The sequence below is a fragment of the Aricia agestis genome, chromosome 10, assembly GCF_905147365.1.
Source record: "Aricia agestis chromosome 10, ilAriAges1.1, whole genome shotgun sequence".
NCBI lineage: Eukaryota > Metazoa > Arthropoda > Insecta > Lepidoptera > Lycaenidae > Aricia > Aricia agestis.
The window spans coordinates 8,080,400-8,103,168 of NC_056415.1; the positions used below are offsets into that span (position 1 = coordinate 8,080,400).

A 22,769-nucleotide genomic window follows, 5' to 3' on the forward strand; every position below is an offset into this window, starting at 1 on the left:
CTAAACAAGGAAATTAGAAATTTGACTATTTTCTATTATGTTGGCACGCGGGGCTTGTCACTTGACACATTTCGGGCAGGTACTTCAAATTAAGTTAAAATTAATTACTACTTATCTACTTAATACGTGTAAACCAGCCATTTATCTCAGAATTCAAAGTAACTCTATATCTTTGGAGAGACGGAGCGACACACTTTTAGATTTGCAATATTTGTAGCAGACGCTTTTGCTAAGTGAGGGTTTTCCTTTACAATATTTGCAATTTAAAAGAGTTGAAAAGATAAGGCGGTTTGTTTTGACTAGATTAAAGTTAATGAGTATTGAGTCGTACATGTACTATAACCGGAAGCCTACATGTTGCTCTACATGTATTGTATGATGCTGACACACTTTAAAAATTATGATAATATTTAGCAAATTCCGTAACTGCAGCTAGGTCGCAGGTTGGCAGTCCTAAGCAAATAATATAATATCTATGGACGCCTCACACCACGTCAGTCTGGCCCCGTGGTAAGTACAACAGACAGCGGAAATAGATTTAATACTTTTATTATATGATACACATATTTAATACACAGCCATGACCCAGGAACTGTTGAAAACTTTTTGTTCCGTCGGCGGGATTCGAACCCGCGACCCCCGGCTTGACCTACCAACAGCCCACTAACTGAGCCACGGAGGGTCAAATTCTTGAATGCATGGGTATCTGATTTCCTCTGCTACTTTTAACGTAATTTGCCATAATCCCAGGCGTTGGTTTGGACCAAGTGGCTCAAGATAGAAAGAACTGGTTCAATATCATAAGAATAAAAGTAATGGAAGATCATGGAAGGGGAACGACCTCAGACATGACTAACATGACTGGAGGAAGAGGAATGGAAATTGTATCAAGTATTAACCGATACCAATAAAATTAGGGCAGTAAAACCCACGCAAGGTATATTATGCATTATGACGGCATTATGTAGTGTTTGGCCTATATCACCCGCATAAAAAATAGTATAGATTTTGGCGGTTACCATGACAACGACTTAGTTTACATCAGTAGCTGACGGGGTTGATATTTTTATAATTTATTTTGCTTTATTTATTTTAAACGATGAACGAGGAACGATTTAAACATACAGACAAGCAGACTGGGTTCTGTTCAGCCAGTTGTATGGACCAAGACTGTGTTCGGCGAGAGATCGGAAAACCAGAACTGAAAACCTCGGATTTGTACGCCGTTTGTGATCTTCCGAAGCGCTTCGAACATCCTCGTAAGTATTATCCATCAAGTTAATATACCTAGTTAATATACCTAGTTTTGACGTGGGAGAGTCATGCTTCGGCACTAATGGGCCGGCTCGACCGGAGAAATACCACGTCCTCACAGAAAACCGGAGTGAAACAGCGCTTCCGCTGTGTTTCGCCGAGTAAGTGAGTTTACCGGAGGCTCAATCCCCAACCCTTTTCCTTTCCCTACCCTCCCCTATTTCCTTCCGTACCCTCCCCTATTCCCTTCCGTACCCTCCCCTATTCCCTTCCCTACCCTCCCCTATTACCCCTTAGAAGGCCGGCAACGCACCTGCAGCTCTTCTGATGCTGCGAGTGTCCATGGGAGACGGAAGTTGCTTTCCATCAGGTGACCCGTTTGCTCGTTTGCCCCCTTATTTCATAAAAAAAAACCTAGATGCTATTCCGCTAGGTATATTAACTTTATGGTAATATCCCCACTATTGGCTGATTACTGAGGTAGAAAACGATACATTCCTTCCTTGGAAAATTCTTGATGTAACTTTATCGAAAGCCCAGTAGGAAATTTATTCACAAAATTTCATAATACACATTTTGACATCCGTTCTAGAGTTTTGTGACAAGTCTCGTGGTGTGGTTTTATAGCTGAATTATTTACTTACATAGAATTTCAAAAGTCAATGCCCTACTTTGTTTGTTCGTAGATGCTACGATTCCGACCCGTAGCACGTAGCTACGTTATATGCGGGTTCCTACATATTTTATGTTTTATATATTTTGAAGTCAATGATGTAGGTACTTACAATATAAATAATACACAGTAGACTATCTATATTATATAGATCTCTTTTCTAGATAGGTCAAAAGAGCTTTCGCGCTCTTTGGTGTGATTTATGATAATTTAAAGAAGCAAAAGAATGCACGCGCGTAAAAGTTGTATCTGTGTTCAACGAGTTTGATTTTAATTTGATGACTGAGTTATTCTTCTACATGATATTTATACTGTGTTTGACTATAGGAGCTTATTAAATTATGTCGTTTTTGTACACAAAGCTTTGTACGTGATTATAGCCAGTAACCAGTTAACAAGTTGAGTACATCTATTCTTGATAATATAGTAAAAATTTGGAGACATTCGATATACGCAGCTTACTAGGTATCTATCAATCTTTTAGGATATTATATATTGCCGAAGCGAGTACATCTGTCAATCTTTCTCATCATCATTTGTATGACATCTCTTCCTCTTTTTCAGATTGGTTCAATGGCTACGGCTGTCAAGTGAGCAAGCAACATCCTTTCTACCGGACATCTGCTAGTCAATACGGCTGGTATCCACCAGGTCAATAATAATAATCTCTATTTTTAACCTACTTCCAAAAAGGAGGAGGTTATATTATGTTCGACTGTGCACAATTTTTTTGTACGTTCAACGATTACTCCGCCGTTTGTAAACCGATTTTCAAAATTTTTATTTTGTTGTATTAGGTTTGACTCCAATTTTTGGTATAATATTGTCTATTTGTTATGATTTTCATCATTAATAATTAGCACTGCTTGTTAATGACGTACTAAAATAATAAAGTAATTGCGGTTTAAAAGATATTTCATAAGAGTTTTATAAACGCCTATTTTATAAACTGTGTTTTATAACGAAGGTGTATCTATAAGTACGCTGTCTTAGTATATTTTTCAGTTTTATTTTTTTCTACCTTTTTCAACATAATATTATAATGAGCATCACATGACTTATTAAAACCCTTTCCATTTTAGGGGTACACTCAGTTCCGACGGTATTCTTTCCGAAGAATCAGAGATTTTCGAACGATTTGGCAATTTTCGGGATGTATAGAAATTATTCACTCAACACAGCGATGGACCAACCGCCTTTGAAATGAATTGGAAATGAAAGAGCGATTGTTTTATTTCGAGTAGTCTTTGAAGTGTTATTGTTTCAGATTCTAATTAGTGTACGGTATTCTGTTATGTTCTCTTAAGAATTGTTTTTATATAGGTACAACTTTTTGTTTTAAGATTTGTTATTGACAATAAAATATAATTATTGAACTTAAAATACTTTTCATTTATTGACCATAACACTAATGAATGCTAGAACTATATTTAAGGGATGACCTAACAAACTCGTCCTTATTTATTCATGAGAAAATTTCACTTAAAAACCGCATAGTCATAAAACAATCTTGGATCAAAAGAAAAACAATATCCGCAAAGGTGTTTGCGGAGCAGATTCCCAAGAATAGCTCGAACGTATAGTATGTGTAACTAAGATTTAGCCTTAGGGTAGTAAGAAAAATAAATTATATTTACTTTCTACTAGGGATGTTGCGGATCCCGATTTTTTTACATCCACGGATGCGAATGCGGATGCGGATTTTTAGAGGTTCTCATCCGCGGAAGCGGATGCGGATGCAGATGTTTCGGATCCTACATAAATATAGTTTATAAAATGAAAAAGTATTGTTTTAATTTATAATTAATATGTTACAAAATAAAAGTACAGGTTCCATAGAACAAATTTTTTAATTAATATCAAGCTAATTTTTTGTGAGTAGCTTCATTTTGAAACGCATTTTGAATAGAAAAATCCATATTTTAAGACCATCAAATCGAAATATTAAATCATATTTATCTTTGTTAGCTACCACTTTTGCAGAGGAAATTGTTGTTCCTTTTATCAAAATGAAACTGCTTACAAAAAATTACCTTGATAGTAATAAAAAAAAAATGTTCTAGGGAACCTGTACTATAATAATACTTTTGTATTAAAGAGATAATAATTTGTAAATGAAAATTACATTAATTCCCCTGTATTAATCTCTACCACACACACACTTTTGTTAGTAAGAACACGAATTTATAAATAGGATTATAAAGCATTATACTTAAATTATTTAATAGTAATAATGCCGCTTTTTATTAAGTAAGAAGCACAAACAAACACGTAGTGATTAATTTACACAAGACAATAATTAATGCACCACAATAAACGCGTCGGATCCTGTGACCATTTTTAGGGTTCCGTAATCAACAAGGAACCCTTATATTTTCGGTCTATCTGTCCGTCTGTCTGTCTGTTTCTCCGTGGTTTTACTCAGAGAATAGCCTACGAAGCCGAAATTCGGCATGAATGCACATACATATAAACGGTGTCGACAAATTGGTATATAAAACCTTTAAAAAAAATTATGGGACCTCCCTTACACACCAAGTGGGGATAAATATTTTTATTTTGCGTCCACTCCACCGTGTGTGGTGTCGTTGGATAGGGTTTTTAAAAATATTACGAATATTATTATTCGAAGAAATATGCAAAGTTTTAAAGTGGAAGAAATCGTTAGTATCCAGTGTCTCCCCCTTCTACCAGCTATTAGCTTAACGGTTGATTCTGAAAAATATGTGGAAAAATTCACGGGAGTAGGAAATATGCTAAATTTAAATAGCTAAATTATCACGGCTAAGAAGACTTTATAAGTTATTGAGAAGTACAAAGGAATTTTTCGTTCAAATTCCTTTGAACGTAACTGAGATGATGTTGTTAGTAGTGTAAAATATGTTATGATTGTACATTCATTGACGATACAAAATTCATCAAAAACTGGCGGTAATACGGTACCCTCTTTTGTGCGTGGCCGATACGCACTTGGCAGGTTTTTTCGCTCCCATTGGTCATTTCACAGACCCCGCCGCTTTTTTTCTTGCCGCAACTCGTATGACATTCGCATCCGCATAAAAATCCGCATCGATTTAATGCGGATGCTCTGCATTTGCGGATGCGGATGCGGATATTCGCAACATCCCTGCTTTCTACTATTATTTTGGGGTGACTTGTAACATTCACATTTTTTTTGACAAATTCTCCATACTTGATCTGTCAAGTTAAGTGGTGAATAGCCTATTCGGCACTTATCAGGAAGTGGTGAAACAGACCCTTACACATAGAGTTGAAAACGCAATAGAAGAGTGCAAAATTGCTGACGACCACTTAGCATCGTATAATATATTTTCAGCGCAGCCGCTTTCCAGCCGCAGAGGTTCCGGATAATCGAGATCCATACTAATATTATAAACACGAAAGTGTGTGTCTATCTTTCTGTCTGTTACCTTTTCATGCCCAAACCGGGCAAACCGCCCAAACCACCGATTTTGCTGTTTGATATGGAGATCCTTTGAGTCCCTGGAAGGGACATAGGATACTTTTTGTCCCGAAAAAAATTGTTTCCGCACGATGAACGAATTTTGACGCAACGGAGTTGCGGTCGTCATGAGAATAATTAATTCTACTTTACATGTGTACACTGAACCTTCTAAGCGGGTGGAACGATTGTAATGAATTTGTTGTATGCCTTTGGATGGCGCCCCAGATGGCTTAGATTCACAAATAAGCCTGACAAATAGCGCTGCAGGACAAAATCTGTGGGGTACTTATTTTATATGGTCCCTTAATCCTCAGGTTACTGCACGGTGCCCTGGCAGTTCTATCCGGCGGGTCAGACGTTCACCAACCGCTTACTAGCAGCCGGCATGTACAGGAACTACAGCCTCAACACCGCCATGGACAAACCCTTCTACTGAAATCACCTAGTTTATACAGGCTGAACACTAAAAGATAATACTTTAGGCTATGTATGTGTTTCCTGGTTGAGTTTACTGTGAAAGTAGCAGCGCTAAAAGACACTTTTTTTCACTTTTGTATGGGCACTCGCCCCAGCGTCACGAGTTTCCCTCTCTATACAAAAGTGAAAAAAAAATGGTCATTCAGCCCTGCTACTTTCACAGTGAACTCTCTATGAGGAACACTTACACACTACACACCTTAAAGTATTATCACTTAGTTTTGTTACACCTTGGCCTGTATACAAGTGGCAAAGCGCTAACGCTAACGCTAACGCTAACGCTAACGCTAACGCTACAAAATGTATGCGATTTGACATAAGTCATCGCTTCGCTAGCGAATACTAATGTCAAATCCATACATTTTGTAGCGTCAGCGTTAGCGCTAGCGTTAGCGTTTTGCCACTTGTCTACGGGGGCTTGTAGGTATACTACAGTCAAACGTTGCCAAATTTTCTTACGTACACATCGTTTTATTTATACGGTTTTTGTTGTATTGAAAATTTGATAAATATATTTACTGTACTTTACTTATGAGTTTTTTTTATTAAAAAATCTTTATTTTGATTTACTGCTTCATCAAAATACTGCTAGCCAAGAAGAAACTGCTTATTTAAGACCACTGATTTGTACAACTCCTATCCTTGTTGCCGTGTTTCATTCTGACTATTTTATGAGTTGGCACATGAATAAAACACATAATTCTCTTACCAAAAGAGGTATTCGATATATATTCATTAAATAGATTAACATGCATTCAAATTCCATTAATACATTCGAGTAGAGACATGGTAGTCACATAAACAATATAACTATAATATTATTGCTATTTGGTACTACTTAATTTGTTAAAATATAGAGTCATTAAACATTTTCACTTAATTAAATCATATTTAGTTCATCTATCAATAACACAAAGAGTGACAGGCCATGTCTTATAAGTAGTTATAGATTTTATCACGGTAAAAATATTGGTCAGGTAAGCTACTTTTTGAATCAATATAAAATTTCTTTATCGGGCCTTGATTGTAAAATGGTTTCCCAAGAGTTGGATCTTCACGCGGTAAGTAATAGTTTTTTCAACCTCAAGCATTAATTTTCGGTCTTTGTGAAGTTCTAAAGATTATTCAGAACTCGATATTAGCTATTTTTCACTAAGCAGGACTTTTACCGTGTAAAGTCTCTCATTTCCACACAATACATAATAATTGTATAACTTTAGCAACAACAACAACAGCTTTGTTATGTTTATATCTTATATTAAACACAGAACCATCTATAAAACTAAAATATCCACATAAAAAACTCAACGAACAACACAACGTACCGTGGCTATGACTAATTGCGCTTTCTTCCACTTATATTTATCCAATAGTTCGTGATTTACTAACTATAGAGTGCAACGCTGTAGTATGTGCCAGCTACGCTACACACGGCTTTTAACATAAAATACGAAATGCAATTCAATAATAATATTGTTAAGTTAATAGACATAATGTTGCGCATCGTTTCTTGCACCTACGACGTATTTCGAACGCCTCTACGACGTCGTACGCTGGGGCTACGTCGCTCTACGCCGCGCCGCGTGAAAATGTCTCCGCTTCGCTACGTTGCATCTTTTTGATCGACTTCCAAAAAGGAGGAGGAAATACATTCGGCTATATGTATGTTTTTTTTCTTGTATATAACGGAATAAATATTCGCAACGTTTTAACGTTTTAAAAACATCGTATTATCGTTCACAAAATACGATTACCTTTTCTCTCGAATGTCGTCCTTTCTTATCATTTTTTGTACCTTATTTGCTATTCATACTCTTTGCATATTATGTCTATCTACTCAAGCTGAACATTGTTATGTAAATATATTGCTTCTTTATGTTCGTTGTAGAATATACAGTAACAAGTGAAATATATAAATAAATTGCTAAAATTTCAACCACGATACATTTAAATTCATCTACTTACACATTTATACTACTGAATAAGCTAAATATGATTTCAAGCTTATAATTGATAACAAACTTGGTAGAAATAAAAAAACTCCTTTTCCATCCCTTGATATGACCATCTCACTTTTACTCCAAACTTGAAATTAACTACTTGAAATTGATTAAAAAAGCAAAAATATTTTAAATCTCTACGCCGTTGTTAATAAGCTTATAATATAATATTTTCCTACAAGATATAAAAATGTGGAATATTTCTTGAGTTCAACAATATTGTCTTATATTATAATTGCTTTTTTTTTTGAGTAACAATATTTTAAGGAAAATTTGTGACTAAATTATTTAACGTAAATTTTAATTTAAGTATATACTTGCAATTCAACTTTAGGAAGCAATTTTAAATAATTAAAATGCTCAACGTAAGAAATAAATCGCGTTCCTACTAATGATATTATTGTTCAAATCCTAAGAATATTTTAAAGCGCTAAATTACTAACAGTAGCAAGCTTAACTTACTATACTCGGTTACTTATAGAGAAATATAAAATATTTGGTTGGAATGTCTTACTTATTTAAAGATGGTCAGAATTACTGACTTAAGAACAAAATATTGTATCGTAAATACATAGAATATTACAACTGATATAGCAAAATGCGATGCTACAGAAACTGTAATAACTATACTATGAATAGAAATTGTTTCAACATGTGTATAAAGTACGGCATACATCGCCATTATATCTAATTTATTCGATTACATGAAGACTGCGCAAGCAATCCATAAGTTAGGACTAGACAGTTCGATACAGAACAGTAATAGTGTTCAAGGAAGTTAGTTTACTGTTTACTACACTGGACCTTCCACTTTCCTCTCACAGAAAAAAAAAACACAAATAGTGAAAACAAAAGAAGTCCTGAATGAATTATACAATTTCATAAGGACATTGCTTTTGCTCTGTTTGGTTTTCCATCCACTTCATAAACACAATTTTAACCGTGATGTCTTGAATCCTAACATGACTAAGTATATTTTTCTCCTGAGCACTAATAACACTTCAGCATGGCAGCGCATTGCTCTGTGTATTTTATTAAAAAATTGTTTGCGCTATAAAGAAATAACTTCGATGCCGATTTCTGTGGCCGTTACATTGAAACCAGGTCCGGAATAAAAAAAAAAAACTAAATAGTAGGAGGTCAGAAGGTCAGCGTAGGATCTGGAGTATCTCTAACAGACAGAAGTAGATTCACACTACAGTGCAAACGCGTACGCCGAACAGATTCGATCACAATGTAGCTCAGTTGATTCTTACTTTTTTACCGTAAACTTATTGTAAAAAATCTATCAATATTTTTACATTAAACTATGGCAATATCTACTAGATACGACCATCTAGGTTATTTCTATTGAAGTTACGATGACAGCGCGTTTGTTGGTTAAACTAAGTTTCGTTGATCGACGTTTTACAGCTATGGTCTGATTTACGTTGAATAAATTGCAAGACTTATGCCCGCTTTCTGAGGAGTTGTGACCAAAGTTTATCTTCTCACTGGCGCTTTTGAGCTAACGTCAAAGCATTAACAAATTAACCACGCTGTTAAATAGATAAACTCTAGTCAAAACTCTCAGCACTAGACAATTGAGCTACGCTTAACTAATTAACAGGTTATAAAATGTTTTAGTACTCGAAGGTACAAAAGAAACTAACCTAGCCGACTACAGCTTTGGTGTAAAGTGTAATGACTAGATGAGGTCAATATTCGGTCCTGTGGTTCGGCAGTCAGACCAAAGCCCGGGAGATGGGTATAAAATAGAATTACAATGTATTGCGACTACACCTGTACCTCATTCTAGCTATTTTAATCCAACATTAATACAGCTATGACTTAAAACCCGTATTCTTAGTTGTTTCCTAAAACCCGCCTTCACTCCTTAAGGAATTTCTCAAATTTGGTATTTTTAACGTAACTTCTACCTCAACGAATTACTCCTTCAGTAAGGAAGTCGTTTTTCCTTCCTTGGAGTGGAGGAAATCGTAAGGAAACAACTAAGAATATGGGTGTTAGTCTAGATCCTACCAATCAAAAAATTAGTATTTTTACGTCAAATAAACATCCAATGTCTTTTGGAGTTTTGACTAGTAGAACGTTTGATGTACATACATACTTACTTAAGTTTATTTTATTCGAATACCATTTTGTAATTTTTAGTTGTTATTATACCTACCAAGGCTGAATCTAGACCATTTTAATGCTGCATTAACGTAACATATCAGAATCAAGGTACAGGTGTATGTTTCGGAGATGATAACAACTAGTTCGCTTAGCGATTTGGATGGACTGTTGACTGTTACACGTAATTCTATTTTATGCTGCTTTTCTCGTTTACATGTCGCCGAATATTCCGGCGAATGTTTTCCGAAGGTTCTTCATGGTGTCTTCGGCGTCTTCGGTGAGGGCTGCGCTGAGGGAACCCTGGCGGGCGAAGGCGCCGCGGCCGGAGGGCGCCGCGCTCGCGGAACCGCTCGCCGAGCCGCTCGCTGTGCTCGGGGCCGCTGATGCTGACGACACTGTCGACGATTGAGAGGCTGCGAAAACAAAACAAGTTTTATGCATTGTAAAGAAAATTGATACTAATATTAAAATTATTCAAAAGTGTATCTGTCTGTCTGTCTGTTTCTCTGTCTGTTACCTCTTCACACTATATAATTATAATTAAAGCTTGCGTGTCTCCACCGGAGTTGCGTTACGACTTGCGAGCAATGTGCCTTTAAAATCCAATAGAATGGCTACGCTTAGCGAGGTCAGGAAAATGAAGAAAAGGAAAGGAAAACGCTATTGGTTTGCTGAAAGCATATTAACGCCATATTCTGTCTGCCTGTCTGTTACATCTTCAGACCAATACCGATGAATCGATTTTAATGAGATTGGGTATCGAGTTAGGCATGTACCTACTTTGAAATGGATATTAAGGAAATAGAGGTAGGAAAGTTCTATCCTAAAATTTTAATGAGATTGGCTATCGAGTTAGGCATGTACTTTGAAATCGATAAATTAAGGAAATAGAGGTAGGAAAGTTCTATTCTAAAATATTATTTATGGTGGAGTTATGGTGGAGGTTCTATAAAATACTTCACCTTGTGAGTCACGTCGAGTGAGCGGCGGCGGGGGTGGCTGCGAGGGTTCAGCCGGGATGGGCGGCAGGGGGCGGTCGATGCTGGCCCCGGTGGTGAGAGGCGCCGGGGGCGGGACGCTCGGGGGCCCTCCGGGAGGGCCCACCGACCGCTCCTCCGGCGACGCTGCGCCGCTGCCCGCCACTGAGCTCCGGGACGTGGTTTTGGTTAAACCCGGCCGGCACACCGACTGGAATGTATTGGAGAATATTAAAAACGTAGAAAAAAAAGATAACCAGGGTAAGTCCAACGCTGCACCAGCGAGTGTTTTGTTTCCGTGGCATTAAGGTGGCACAACAAAAAGGCGTTACGGTTTTTTAAGGGCGCGTGTTATATGAAATTGCTTTGACGTGATCGTCTGTAATATCAATATTAATGAAAAACTGAATGTTAAATTAAGATGCAGAAAACTTCAGGACTAACACTAGTGCCTATGTTACTCAAAAACACGACAGCATACAATTTTCTCGATAGAAAAAAAATGCGAAGTTGCCTCCAAATCACCTATAATTAACACGTTAAACTGCTAGTATTCGAGTAATACATTAAAATAAAGCTTGAAACTTTTTAGTATAATCACATTATAGATAAGGCAGGGATTATGTTACATATTTTTTTAATAACTTAATAGATATCCTTTAAAAAAAGAATACCTATAACTGCCCGCTAACTTGGCGATGATTTCGCGTCGTTCTTTTTCACCTGGCATATTATGAAAGGACGATGTTTGATTTTTTGGTTTGGTATATATATATTATGTCACATATTGTACTTTAGGCACTCGGATGACTTTACCACATGTAACAAAACATTATATCGAAACAGTAGCAAAGGATGGATCCTGTAAGGTTGCAGAGCGTTGTTAAGCCTTTAACATATAATATTATAAAATGTAAGTCTACAATATTCATATACTTATTAAAGGTGGTTTAAAAAAGTAGCAGCATGTATTTCGTGATAAAATTAATTAAAGGTTTGAAAATATATAACTGCTACACGAGTACACACATAAATTACAAACAGTGTTGATAAATATATTTGTCTTCATCACAAACAGTTGCAATTCATTAGCATCTAATGGCTCAGTCAATTATCTCATTTTTCATTTCCGTGACGATTTCTTGATGCGGTATGCGCGGAACACGACGCGACATCGTAGTTTAACTATCTTAATGACAGAAATAATTTAAAATATTATCATTTTAACTGGCCATTCTCTACAATTAATACGTACGGATATAATTATTTCCTAGTCAGATACGGCGAGTAAATCAGGGTAGATAATTCTGTCGCGACAGTAACATTTATTCGTCATAATGTGTCCCGAAGATTTGGCTGGCTACACCGCTTCCTTGCTGATGTTTAATCACTGATGAAAGCATACGATAGAATTTCTTCCCACTGATATAACTATGTCAACAATACACTACGCTTCTAATTAGATCTATAATAAAATATTTTTTGGTTTGTCACTTCGATGCATTCGTTTGTCTATCATTGCTAAACGCGTAGGCACGTTATTAACAACTGCATACCGTTTTGAAATTCGAGTAAGAACCAGGGGCAGCCAGACCTTCGTCATTTTATATTTAAAGGTAATTTTTTGTGTTGTGTTGGCTATGTACCTGCATCCGCTGGAAGACGAGTTCGGCCAGGTGTCTGCGGTCCTCCTCCTGCGTGTCGCCCATGAAGGACGTGGCGGAGTCGTTGAGCTCGATGATGTGCTCGCGGTCGTCCTTCCCCACCACCAGCTCCAACGCGCACACCTCAAGACCGCCGAATATTTCGCTCACCTGGACAATGGACAGTTATAGTTTTATATCAAATTGTATATTTTGATAGGTAAAGTAGGTATGTAAAGTATGTACTTATACCCGAATAAAATTGTTTACTAGGCAGGTGGAAGACCTACTTAGTTTGGTCGCGTTACGTCAAGCCCAGCCAGTCAAGCCAATTAACATTGAATTGATATGATCCGACTAAATGACGTTGGTCAATCAACTGCCTAGGAATCGATTTCCTCGATGGTACATATTTAAAAAATCCTAAAGTAGTATCTCTATCTCATTTGTGACATTTGAACTTTGCAGACATGAGTGGATGAGCCGGATAATTAACATTTTACAACATAAGAACAATTACTCGTACTTTGAACTTTCCCTTATAATTTGAACATAGCTTGTAACTTATCAACTTCATCATCTGGCTAATATATCTAGAACACACATTTTTAAAATTTTAAATGTTTTCCCAGTCCTAAAGCCTTCATTTATGCAAAAAAAAACGTCAGTTTTTTTTACTGAATCGCTTCATCCACTCATATCTTTCTTTATATATCCTCAACTATCCTCATAATTGAACTACAGATCTCCTCTGTCTAAAACTTTCACGGCCAACATATTTTGTTTATCGCAAGCATAATCTTAGGTATAAATCTAGGATATAGGATAACAGGCTAGCAGAAACATTACGCAACGGGCAGCAGAGTACCTAGTGGCTAGCCCATTGTTACAAATATTTAAAACATGGTTCTCTTATTATACTTTTCAATTTTCACAGTATAATAATTCATAACATTGTTAGCCAACTTTTAAACTTGCAATAAGCAAATAAATTTAACAGTACTTAACAAGAATTACTTGAAGCAAAATAGTAGAGCAACTAAGTTAAAGTTCTCTATTGTTATTCTCTACCTAACAAAAATGAATACTTAAACACCATAATTTGTTTAGCGTTTGCGCGATAGTCTGAATAAATGAATATAAATGAAACAGATCTAGAATATAAATAAGAACTCTCCAGCATAAATAGACACGTACCTCATCAATCCACATTTTGTATCTATCGTTCATACCGATGGCTTCCAACATGGCCGAGCCTTGATTCGTTTTCCAATTTCCAGAAATAGATTTACGCCTGAAAAAGAAAGTGAGATATTAACACACTTATTAAGTAAAAGAAGAAATGTAATGAAAAGTTAAATTAATGCGCCTTTAAATTTGTCTAATGTCTTATGCAGCTTCGCAACTTTGGCTTATGATTAGTAACGTGTAGAAGGGTATAATATAACATTATGATTAACAATAATCAGCGTCAATTGTTCATGCTATTAATAGTTACATAATACTTAACCATCCTATGAATTCATAATATGGATAGGGTCCATAAATAAGATGTATCTTATACAGATCGGTTTTACTACTGAAAGCTTTTTAGGTGTCACTTCGATATATTATTCGCTTGCATTGCTTGTTAAAATCTTGAGCGCGTAAATCATTAAGGGCCTGTTTCACCACTTCCTGATAAACTATTCAGGTTGTCTCCAGGTTGTATCTCAAGAACGGTAATAGCTAAAGAGTTGAAATTTTTACTAATTATGTATTTCTGTTGCCGCTAATATCAACAAATACTAAAAAATAAATAAATTATATATTAAAGGGATATAATATATAATTTATTTACCATACAAAAAACGTGATTTTTGTACAATTTTTTTCTCGATATCAATAATGGTAACAGATAGGTACTTGAAATGTTCACAAAATACGAATTTGTATTTATACTTTAATAATCTTATATATAAAAATGGATTTCCAAATGTGTTAGTCGCGCTAAAACTCGAAAACGGCTGAACGGATTGGGCTGATTTTAGTTTTAAAATATTCGTAGAAGTCCAGGGAAGGTTTTAAAGTGACACGAAGTTCACCGGGACAGCTAGTTAATAATAAAATTTACTTAAATAAAACAAATTATAAAGTAATGCTCTGTACAAAAAACACAATTTTTGTCTATTTTTGCTCCGTAATGGTACGGAACTCTTCGTACGCGAGTCCAACTCGCTCTTGGCTGATTATTTTACTGTTTCTTATTATCTTTTTTTCTACTAAACATATTTTAAGGATTTTGCTATAGCAATTATATTTTTTTCATACCATGTGTAGAGATTTATTAAAGAATTTAGTCGACAGCTAGATTACCACATGGCTAATGGTGCGTTAAAGCAACTATGAAAGGGCTTTGTTACTTACAATGAACGAGCGATAAACATAATTTATAGTTTAACACATGACTCCGAAAACGGCACCTTTATCATTATATTTTCAAGGACATCTGAGCTCGTTTCTAATCGAAATACGCTTCGGAAAATTTTACCCCTTAGTTCTGAATTTTGATGCTTATTATGTCTTTGGTATAAGGTTTTTGTTACAAGTAAAATACTGGAACGATCTTTATATTACAAAAGATTTCAAATATTCATACTAAAGTCGGGGTAAAGTCAAAAGTTAGATATGAGGAAACTCCTTTGGGAAATAAATAGAGGATAAACTCGATTTTAAGGAGATTAATAAAAAGTAATTAAAACACAAAAAAATTCGACCAGAAAGTTAAAAAATAAATAGGTTTGCACGGCTTCTACCAAAGAAAAAAAAGGATGTTAATGATTTTGGCAGTCTAGTTAAATATTATAACTGTTTGTTCCCACCTCAACACCTGAGCTATACTAGATCCTATATTATTTATTTATTAATAAGCTTTTGATAAATTTATATTAATGCCTGTTGTAGTACAGGCTATACTCGTACATATAAATTATTTCAAAATCGGGCTTAAGGTTTTATTGTTATTAATTTCTATGGTAGTGTTTCACTCCCTAAAACTGGAACCAACAAGATTACTATAGAATTGGCGCCCTCGAAGTAAGATGTCACGTACCTCTAAACATTTCGGTCACGTAACAGAGTGGAATCTTCAATAGTATTAGGGCAATAGGCGGGACGTGTTTATACAAGTGCAATGATGCAGTTCCTAGATTGACCATTGTGCTCGTTCCAATTTGCCTACGATTTGTTGATTGTTGGAGCGAGTCCATAATGTGGTTCAAGGCTTTTGTAGCGCAGGATATGTGACGCTTATTGTCTATGTAGAGTGTCTATTTTGAATTGGCATAAGGTTAATTTGTTACAATATCTTCAAATATCTCACAAGGCCATATTACGTTTGCACTAATTACGTTGAATTTGTTCATATTCAGCTCTCTCTAGTATATTACAGGAGGTGTTTTGATAAATGATAAAGTAGCATGCATGACCAAGTAGGATCACTGATGCCACGTCGATTCGGCGATGCGGTGCCCGATGGTCCGTACTCCGTCGTTTCGGACGCGATGTTTTGACAGAACGACGGAAGGAGATGAAGTGTGGGTGAATGATATGCCTAGTGCTTGTCACCGTATTGTAACGTGTTGTTGAATCTAGTAGGCCCGACACGTTTTTGCTTAGGACCAGTCCACAACACTGCGTTGCGGTGTTGCATCGTGCGTCGTATCGCAAAATCCACGTCGTAGAGCAATGCTATAATAGATAGTAGATATTTTTTTTATGAAATAAGGGGGCAAACGAGCAAACGGGTCACCTGATGGAAAGCAACTTCCGTCGCCCATGGACACTCGCAGCATCTGAAGAGCTACATGTGCGTTGCCGGCCTTTTAAGAGGGAATAGGGTAATAGGGGAGGGTAGGGAAGGGAAGGGAATAGGGGAGGGTAGGAAAGGGAATAGGGTAGGGGATTGGGCCTCCGGTAAACTCACTCACTCGGCGAAACACAGCGCAAGCGCTGTTTCACGCCGGTTTTCTGTGAGAACGTGGTATTTATCCGGTCGAGCCGGCCCATTCGTGCCGAAGCATGGCTCTCCCATGTATAAAGAATAAAAAAGATCTATTATAATTAATCTAATATCTGGTAGATTTTACTAAAGTAGTACAATCTCCCCTATACTTTACTACTTTTAACGTAGAGTTTTACGATGCGACGCCGTAACGCAGTGTTGAGCCTAGCTCTTAGACTTTACTATATTATTATTATTATCATCAAGAATTTTTAAAAATAAAAGTCAAAACTTACATGAAAGCCTTGTAGTTGGTACCGATCTTCTGGATGTGTATGTCGTACTTGGCGTCGATGTAGGGCTCCACCGTGCAGTAGGTCCCCAGCATGGCAACTACCCCTGCGATGTCCTGAAATTCATACACAGGAATTTGTTGTTATCGATGTTCATTCTTTTATTTTTTAAATATCGAACGAATTAAATCGTGCAATTTATAATGTTTCTCCGGCCTCCGGGATAGGATCTAGCTAAATAGTTCTCTTTTTCCGTATAGCCCCTTAAATACTTAATTTATCGGAGATACATGCAGCCGATTACCAGAAGCCTTAATATTATGTTTTATAAATAACAGGATTGTCTTCTATAAAGTTTAATTGTATTACTTTACTTCAGACTTGCCCTCTTATTGCAATTTGCATCAAGAGAAACATGAATATAATCTGTTAGTCATCTTTGCTCGCATACCATCTCATAATCATTTCTCAAAACTTAACCTCCAAAATGTACCTATACTTACATACATATCTAGTAACTAGTAACTAGTAAGTAGAATTTATTTTTGTCAATACAAGTAACCTTGGGAGTTCCCGAAATCGTTCCCTATCGCCGCCAGACTGTTATCGGCGTATTTTCCAAGTGGGTTTATCCATCTGGATATCCAGGAAATATTTAGGAAGTTCTATTTTCCTTGTTTTGTTACGTCCTTATCTAATGCAAATAGACCACTCATTAATTCTGAAATGAACTGGCATGAACTAAAAAATGAATCTTCGAAAGGAAATACAAGAAACCTTTTACCTTCGCAAAAAAACAATACCAGTTCATTTGCAATGGATCAAAAACTCGTCGCATATGAGTAGCTACCCTAAGGCTTTTAAAAATGGATTTTTGTTAAACCTTTGGCTTAAATTTCTAAGTGCTAAGCAAAAATGAGGAAAAACCAAATAGCCTTCCCATCCTCTGTCTAAACCTTTAAGCACTAGAGAAGTTGATTCATAGATAGATGGCGGACCTACGTATTTTGGCCATAAAGTAATATACCTAGCGGATTAGAGCAACAATCTCGAGCTGTCAAACGAAACCGAAATTGGTTTCATCTGTGTGTAAAAATATGTGTACGTATACACTTACACAAGCATGATCGAACATGATTTCTAATTCATAAAGTTGATATACCTAGCGGAATAGAGAAACAAAGGCCTGAGCAAGAGAGATGTCACTATCAGTAACACTGCGTGGTAAACATGAATAAACATGACAGCAGCACTCTTTTTTTGACGTCCAGTTGGCACGTGCCGCACGTTGACAATTTAATCTCATAGAAATTTTCTATGAGACACGTCTCTTTTTACCACGCAGTGTTACTGATAGTGACATCTCTCTTGCTCAGACCTTTTTTTCTCTATTCCGCTAGGTATGGTAACTTTATGATTTTGGCCGCGTTTTGTCAATCCCAGCCGACAGATGACGACAGTGGGTTAACATAATCCGACCAAATGACGTAGGTCCGGCTACCTATGAATCAATTTCTTCGATGGTACATTACGAAATGGAGATAATGTTGATGTATGTGTCCTACCTGGAAGTCGGCCAAGGAGTCCACTTTCACCTTGGCCACGCCGCTGTGTGCGTGCCCAATCTTGATCACCACTGGGAATTTCGGCGCCGAGACCTGTAACAAAAGGAATTAAGGATTAAACTCTATTCTTTCCCTCTCAAGTCAAAGTCAAAGATTTAAGATATTAAGTGTAACGTAAAAAGAATCAAATTAAATAAATAGATGGACATACAGTAAACGATTACGGTACTGTATGTTCATCTATTTATTTAATAAAACAACAACCCTGATACGAATCAGGGTTGTTGTTTTCCTTGCGAGCTAAATTTTTGAAGATGAGGTAAGTTTTTTTTAAAACGAAAAACGTGCATGAATTCCATATATATGCGTTTAATGTTTTCGAGCTTTCTATAATATTTCCTTATGTTTTGCAACAGGATAGTAATATTATAATGACAGGCAAAAATGTCTTACGTATTATATAAATAATTATTGTGATCGTAATTTTTTTATCGTTCTCGTCGTCCTAGTAAAATTCTTTTCATCAATATTTTTTTCACTTCAGGATATGTATTCTGTGCTTCGCCTGAAGCAAAAAGAAACTTGAAGTCGCTTATTACGATGACAACGGTCACAACAAAAATATTAAAAATGTTCCAAGTATCGCTGAGTGATAGCAATAATAATTAATTAATTTATGACTTGGCCCGTATTTTCGAATTTCGTGTATCTTTATTTTTAAACTTTATCGTCGTAATTAGCGATGGCATCTTAGCTAGAGGCTCAATAGCATTTGGAGAGAGTAGAGACAATTGCATAATAAGCCAGAAAGCTTCTGGGTCCTGATTCACAATACGTAGTTCGATTTGTACTTAACTTTCATACGCACCACGTCTAGCCAATAGCTACGTATTCTTGAAACAGGTTTTTCGTGAAAAGGAAAACTTGTAAATAGCCCCGCTGGGTCTTGATTACAGTGCCTTGATTGTCGCGATTGCAGTCTGCCTCATTCACGTGAAACATACCTACATGTGCGGGCAACATGCAACTTTCGAGGTGCGAGAATCGGGTCCCTAAGCCTAAACAATCGCAAGTATAGGAATTATACAATGGCTTACATAACACTACGGTTATTGATCTCCAGTGATTGCCAAGTTCTTGTGTTTGCCAACTTCGTCGGGACCGGCGGAACAATATTAATCATCAATTATATCGACCATGTTGGTCAAGTGTCTGAGAATTCTAGATTTATATCGTACAGTATGTTTTATAATATTTTTTATAAGTGCGATAAAATATATTAATTACGTCTTTATATTGATGGTCTTGCAATTTATTATTGTTCTAATTCAAAATTTATTGCCTCTTGGGTGTGTTAAATTGATTTATGTTTAACCTTAGTACGATGTTATGAAATAATTAACTTTTACCTAAATTTACGCTTTAAATGCTCACATATTTTGGGGCCCGAGTTCGAGGATTAAAATATGTCATGTTGTCCCTCTTGTTTTTCGAATTTTAAACAGAAAACATGACAATCAGACTAACAATTAACACTAACTGCAGAGGTTAGGTTAGGTGTTTGATCCTTCGATCGTGGATTTTCAGAAATCTATTGTCATTCTATTGTATCTCGCTCACCGATGAGCTTATGGGGCTTGATAGGTCAATAATATCTATGTTATGTTGCCATAGAATTACTGTCCCAAAGCTAACGACGACATTGTTCGCAACATAAGAGCTACCGTTCGCGGGTTATCATGTATTTACATCTCATTACACTAACTGTCCACACCGGATCGCCCACAAAACAATTCAAGCGATTATTAACCGAACTATTAATAGGTATTACTTCAAACTGTACAACACTAGTAATTTCTAATAATACCAGAAGCTAATAGCGTAATCGTGAACATAATCTCAGGTTTTAACACTCGCGGATATAATCTGTGATTGTTTACGTTTGCGTTATGAATTATGATTTTATAGAGTAAGTTTTGTGTTGATGTTGTGCGTGGAAAACATTTTCATGTTTGGATCTTTTCTTTACCTCTACGTTTTAATTTTAATTGTGACTAAAACGGAAGGTGTCATTTTATTTTATTTGAATGGACATTTCAAAAGCATTTTACTGCACATTCTGGGACTCGGGTCGGGCTGAAGTAAAAAGTTATTAGGTAGTTGTCCACTACACTAAAGTACTTAGGGGTTTTAAACAACTTAATTCAATATAGCAGGAATTTATTTTAACGGCAAAGTTTTTTAAAATTAATATAATAAATCATGCTGTAGACAGGGATTTCACATTTAAAACTTTGTGATAAATGTGTACGCTTAGGCTAGCAGGCTGCAGGGGTAATCTTTCATTGTAAATTTCTTCAATTAGAAAGTCAAAAAGAAACTTTTAGCAAGATAAAATTGCACCTGTTCAGTACATTTTTATTTTTACTTAAATTGTCTTTTAGAAATTTATAAAATGCTGTATATTATATATTTATCTGATTGCCCAATTGATTAACTTCAAAAATTGATTAAAAATAAGGAATTAGGTATAGGATTTAAATAGAGTTTTATAGTTTGTATGCCAAGCGAAGCTGCACTAAAAAGCTAGTTATGTAGTAAAATATACAATTTTATTAACAATACTTTTCCTGGAAAGCTGAAAATTAATGGGATTGAAATATTGGAATGACTAAGTACATGAGTACCCACTACTCAGAAGTACTAGGTTACTCAGCTCATGGTTTTGAAGTCCAGTGAATGAGTAACGCTGCAGACATAACAAACTCCCGTTCAGAAGGTCACAATATTGGCACCAACTCAGTCAATCCATACTAATATTATAAATGCAAATTCTGTTACCTCTTCATGCCCAAACCTCAGAACCGATTTGATGGGTATAATAATAGCTCCCACAGTGATTTCGGTAACGGTAGCCGGTTTCATTGAAACCAGGCCAGCTACGCAGGAGTAATTTTATAGTACCCAAGTGTATGCGCAGTACACTAGAGCACTCTCTATTCCTTTACTCTCATAACCCAGTGGGACGGAAGACCGACACGAAAGGCGAGAGATCAGGCGCTGGACCGACTTTTTACAAGCCCATTCGACGCATGAATCATCTTACTTGTCATACAATCAGGTGATCAGCCTGCATTGTCCTAACCAAACCTGGAAATGACATGTTTCCAACGCGGGAATCGAACCCACGACCTCCGGTCAAGAGCCGCGCTCTATACCACAAGACCACGGAGATTTGAAATTTGGTATGGAGATACTTTCAGCCCCGGGAAAGGACATAATATAATACTTTTTATCCCTGAAAAATATACGGTTTCCGCGCGATAAAGGAATTTTTACGGACGGAGTAGGCAACATCTAGTCATCTCTAAATGCAGACCTTTGAGCAGGTTTATAGGGAAAATCATTTTATGATAGGCATGATTTACAGCAAATAAATAAACATTTATAGCGATCGGAATAAATCTATGAATGAATCGCCTTTTACTACAGACATAAACCGTTTGAAGTTTCAGACTGAATATAATTTTTTTATGATGCTTTTATTGGACTGCAAATGGAGCCCGTTGCATAATACTATTATATTATATTGTTTTGTGTCCTTATTTACTTGATGAATAAACTAATATATTATAGGTCTTAAAATTAAAACTTAAGCATTTATTATTTAAATTAGATACTTTAAATGTTTAAGGTAATAGAAATATGCATAAGGTTCGAAAAAATAATCAAGGATATTTTTTGGCACACACAGAAATTTGAATGAAATTTAAATTTACTTCACCATCTCGGAATTTTGTACGGGGAAAACTATTTCGGCATTATTCACGTTGGTCATTCCAGTGACCTAAAAATAAGGCCGAAATTTGCATTAGCTACTTGCATAAGACCTTTATTTACAAGGTTTACCTAGTGAAGCGTTTTTGTTGGCGAAATATTTTATAATTTACGTCTCATACGGGCTCGAAGTAGCTTAGACATAAAGGTGAATACTATACAATCATTACTTGGACGCCACTTTTAGTAATGAGCAACATTGTTCTTGGCCTTGGTCTTGCTTTTTTGCAAAATTGGCCTTGGTCTTGCAAAAGAAGCAAGACCAGGACCAAGACCAATTTTGCTCATAACTAGTTACGTGGATATCAGTTGGGCTACCTCGCTATGGTGTTATATACAGGGGATTTTGCTTACAAGACCCTATAATAGAGATATAGACTAGGAACACAAGTGTACCAACCAGAGTAGAGGCGTCACAGTCCCATGGTGTTGCAAGAGTGTTTACTATCAGGTGATCAAGCCGCTTGTTAGGCGCCCAATTCAT

General features: G+C 36.2%; 2 protein-coding genes across 3 annotated transcripts in view; one reads left to right on the top strand and one right to left on the bottom strand.

Annotated features, from left to right (window-relative positions):
* The first annotated feature begins 1,049 nt into the window (after positions 1 to 1,049).
* LOC121731047 (UPF0691 protein C9orf116) lies at positions 1,050 to 5,903 on the top strand. Of its 2 annotated transcripts, none has more exons than XM_042120365.1 (3): positions 1,050 to 1,259; positions 2,492 to 2,578; positions 5,708 to 5,903. In XM_042120365.1, exons 1-3 carry the CDS (start codon positions 1,100 to 1,102, stop codon positions 5,827 to 5,829), a joined length of 369 nt encoding a protein of 122 aa, XP_041976299.1. In that variant the 5' UTR covers positions 1,050 to 1,099; the 3' UTR covers positions 5,830 to 5,903. The 2 variants fall into 2 exon arrangements, with proteins under 2 accessions (XP_041976299.1, XP_041976298.1); XM_042120364.1 differs by lacking the exon at positions 5,708 to 5,903 and adding an exon at positions 3,010 to 3,271.
* A 667-nt stretch (positions 5,904 to 6,570) lies between these two features.
* The window catches only part of LOC121731183 (synapsin), a 106,509-nt gene continuing 90,310 nt past the window's right edge, over positions 6,571 to 22,769 (bottom strand). Inside the window, exons 9-14 of the mRNA XM_042120538.1 lie at positions 18,449 to 18,541; positions 16,887 to 16,999; positions 13,806 to 13,902; positions 12,612 to 12,779; positions 10,951 to 11,176; positions 6,571 to 10,401 (exon numbers count right to left, since the gene is read on the bottom strand). Coding sequence (XP_041976472.1) covers positions 10,199 to 10,401; positions 10,951 to 11,176; positions 12,612 to 12,779; positions 13,806 to 13,902; positions 16,887 to 16,999; positions 18,449 to 18,541 — 900 coding nt within the window. The 3' untranslated portion in view covers positions 6,571 to 10,198. The remainder of the gene's footprint in view (positions 10,402 to 10,950; positions 11,177 to 12,611; positions 12,780 to 13,805; positions 13,903 to 16,886; positions 17,000 to 18,448; positions 18,542 to 22,769) is intronic.

Bases quoted from the DNA above. Each gene is read 5' to 3' on its own strand.
- LOC121731047 (XM_042120364.1), top strand. From the start codon at position 1,100: ATGAACGAGGAACGATTTAAACATACAGACAAGCAGACTGGGTTCTGT. The intron at 1,260-2,491 runs GTAAGTATTATC...CCTCTTTTTCAG, and splicing joins GAAGCGCTTCGAACATCCTC to ATTGGTTCAATGGCTACGGC. The intron at 2,579-3,009 runs GTCAATAATAAT...TTTCCATTTTAG, and splicing joins ATACGGCTGGTATCCACCAG to GGGTACACTCAGTTCCGACG.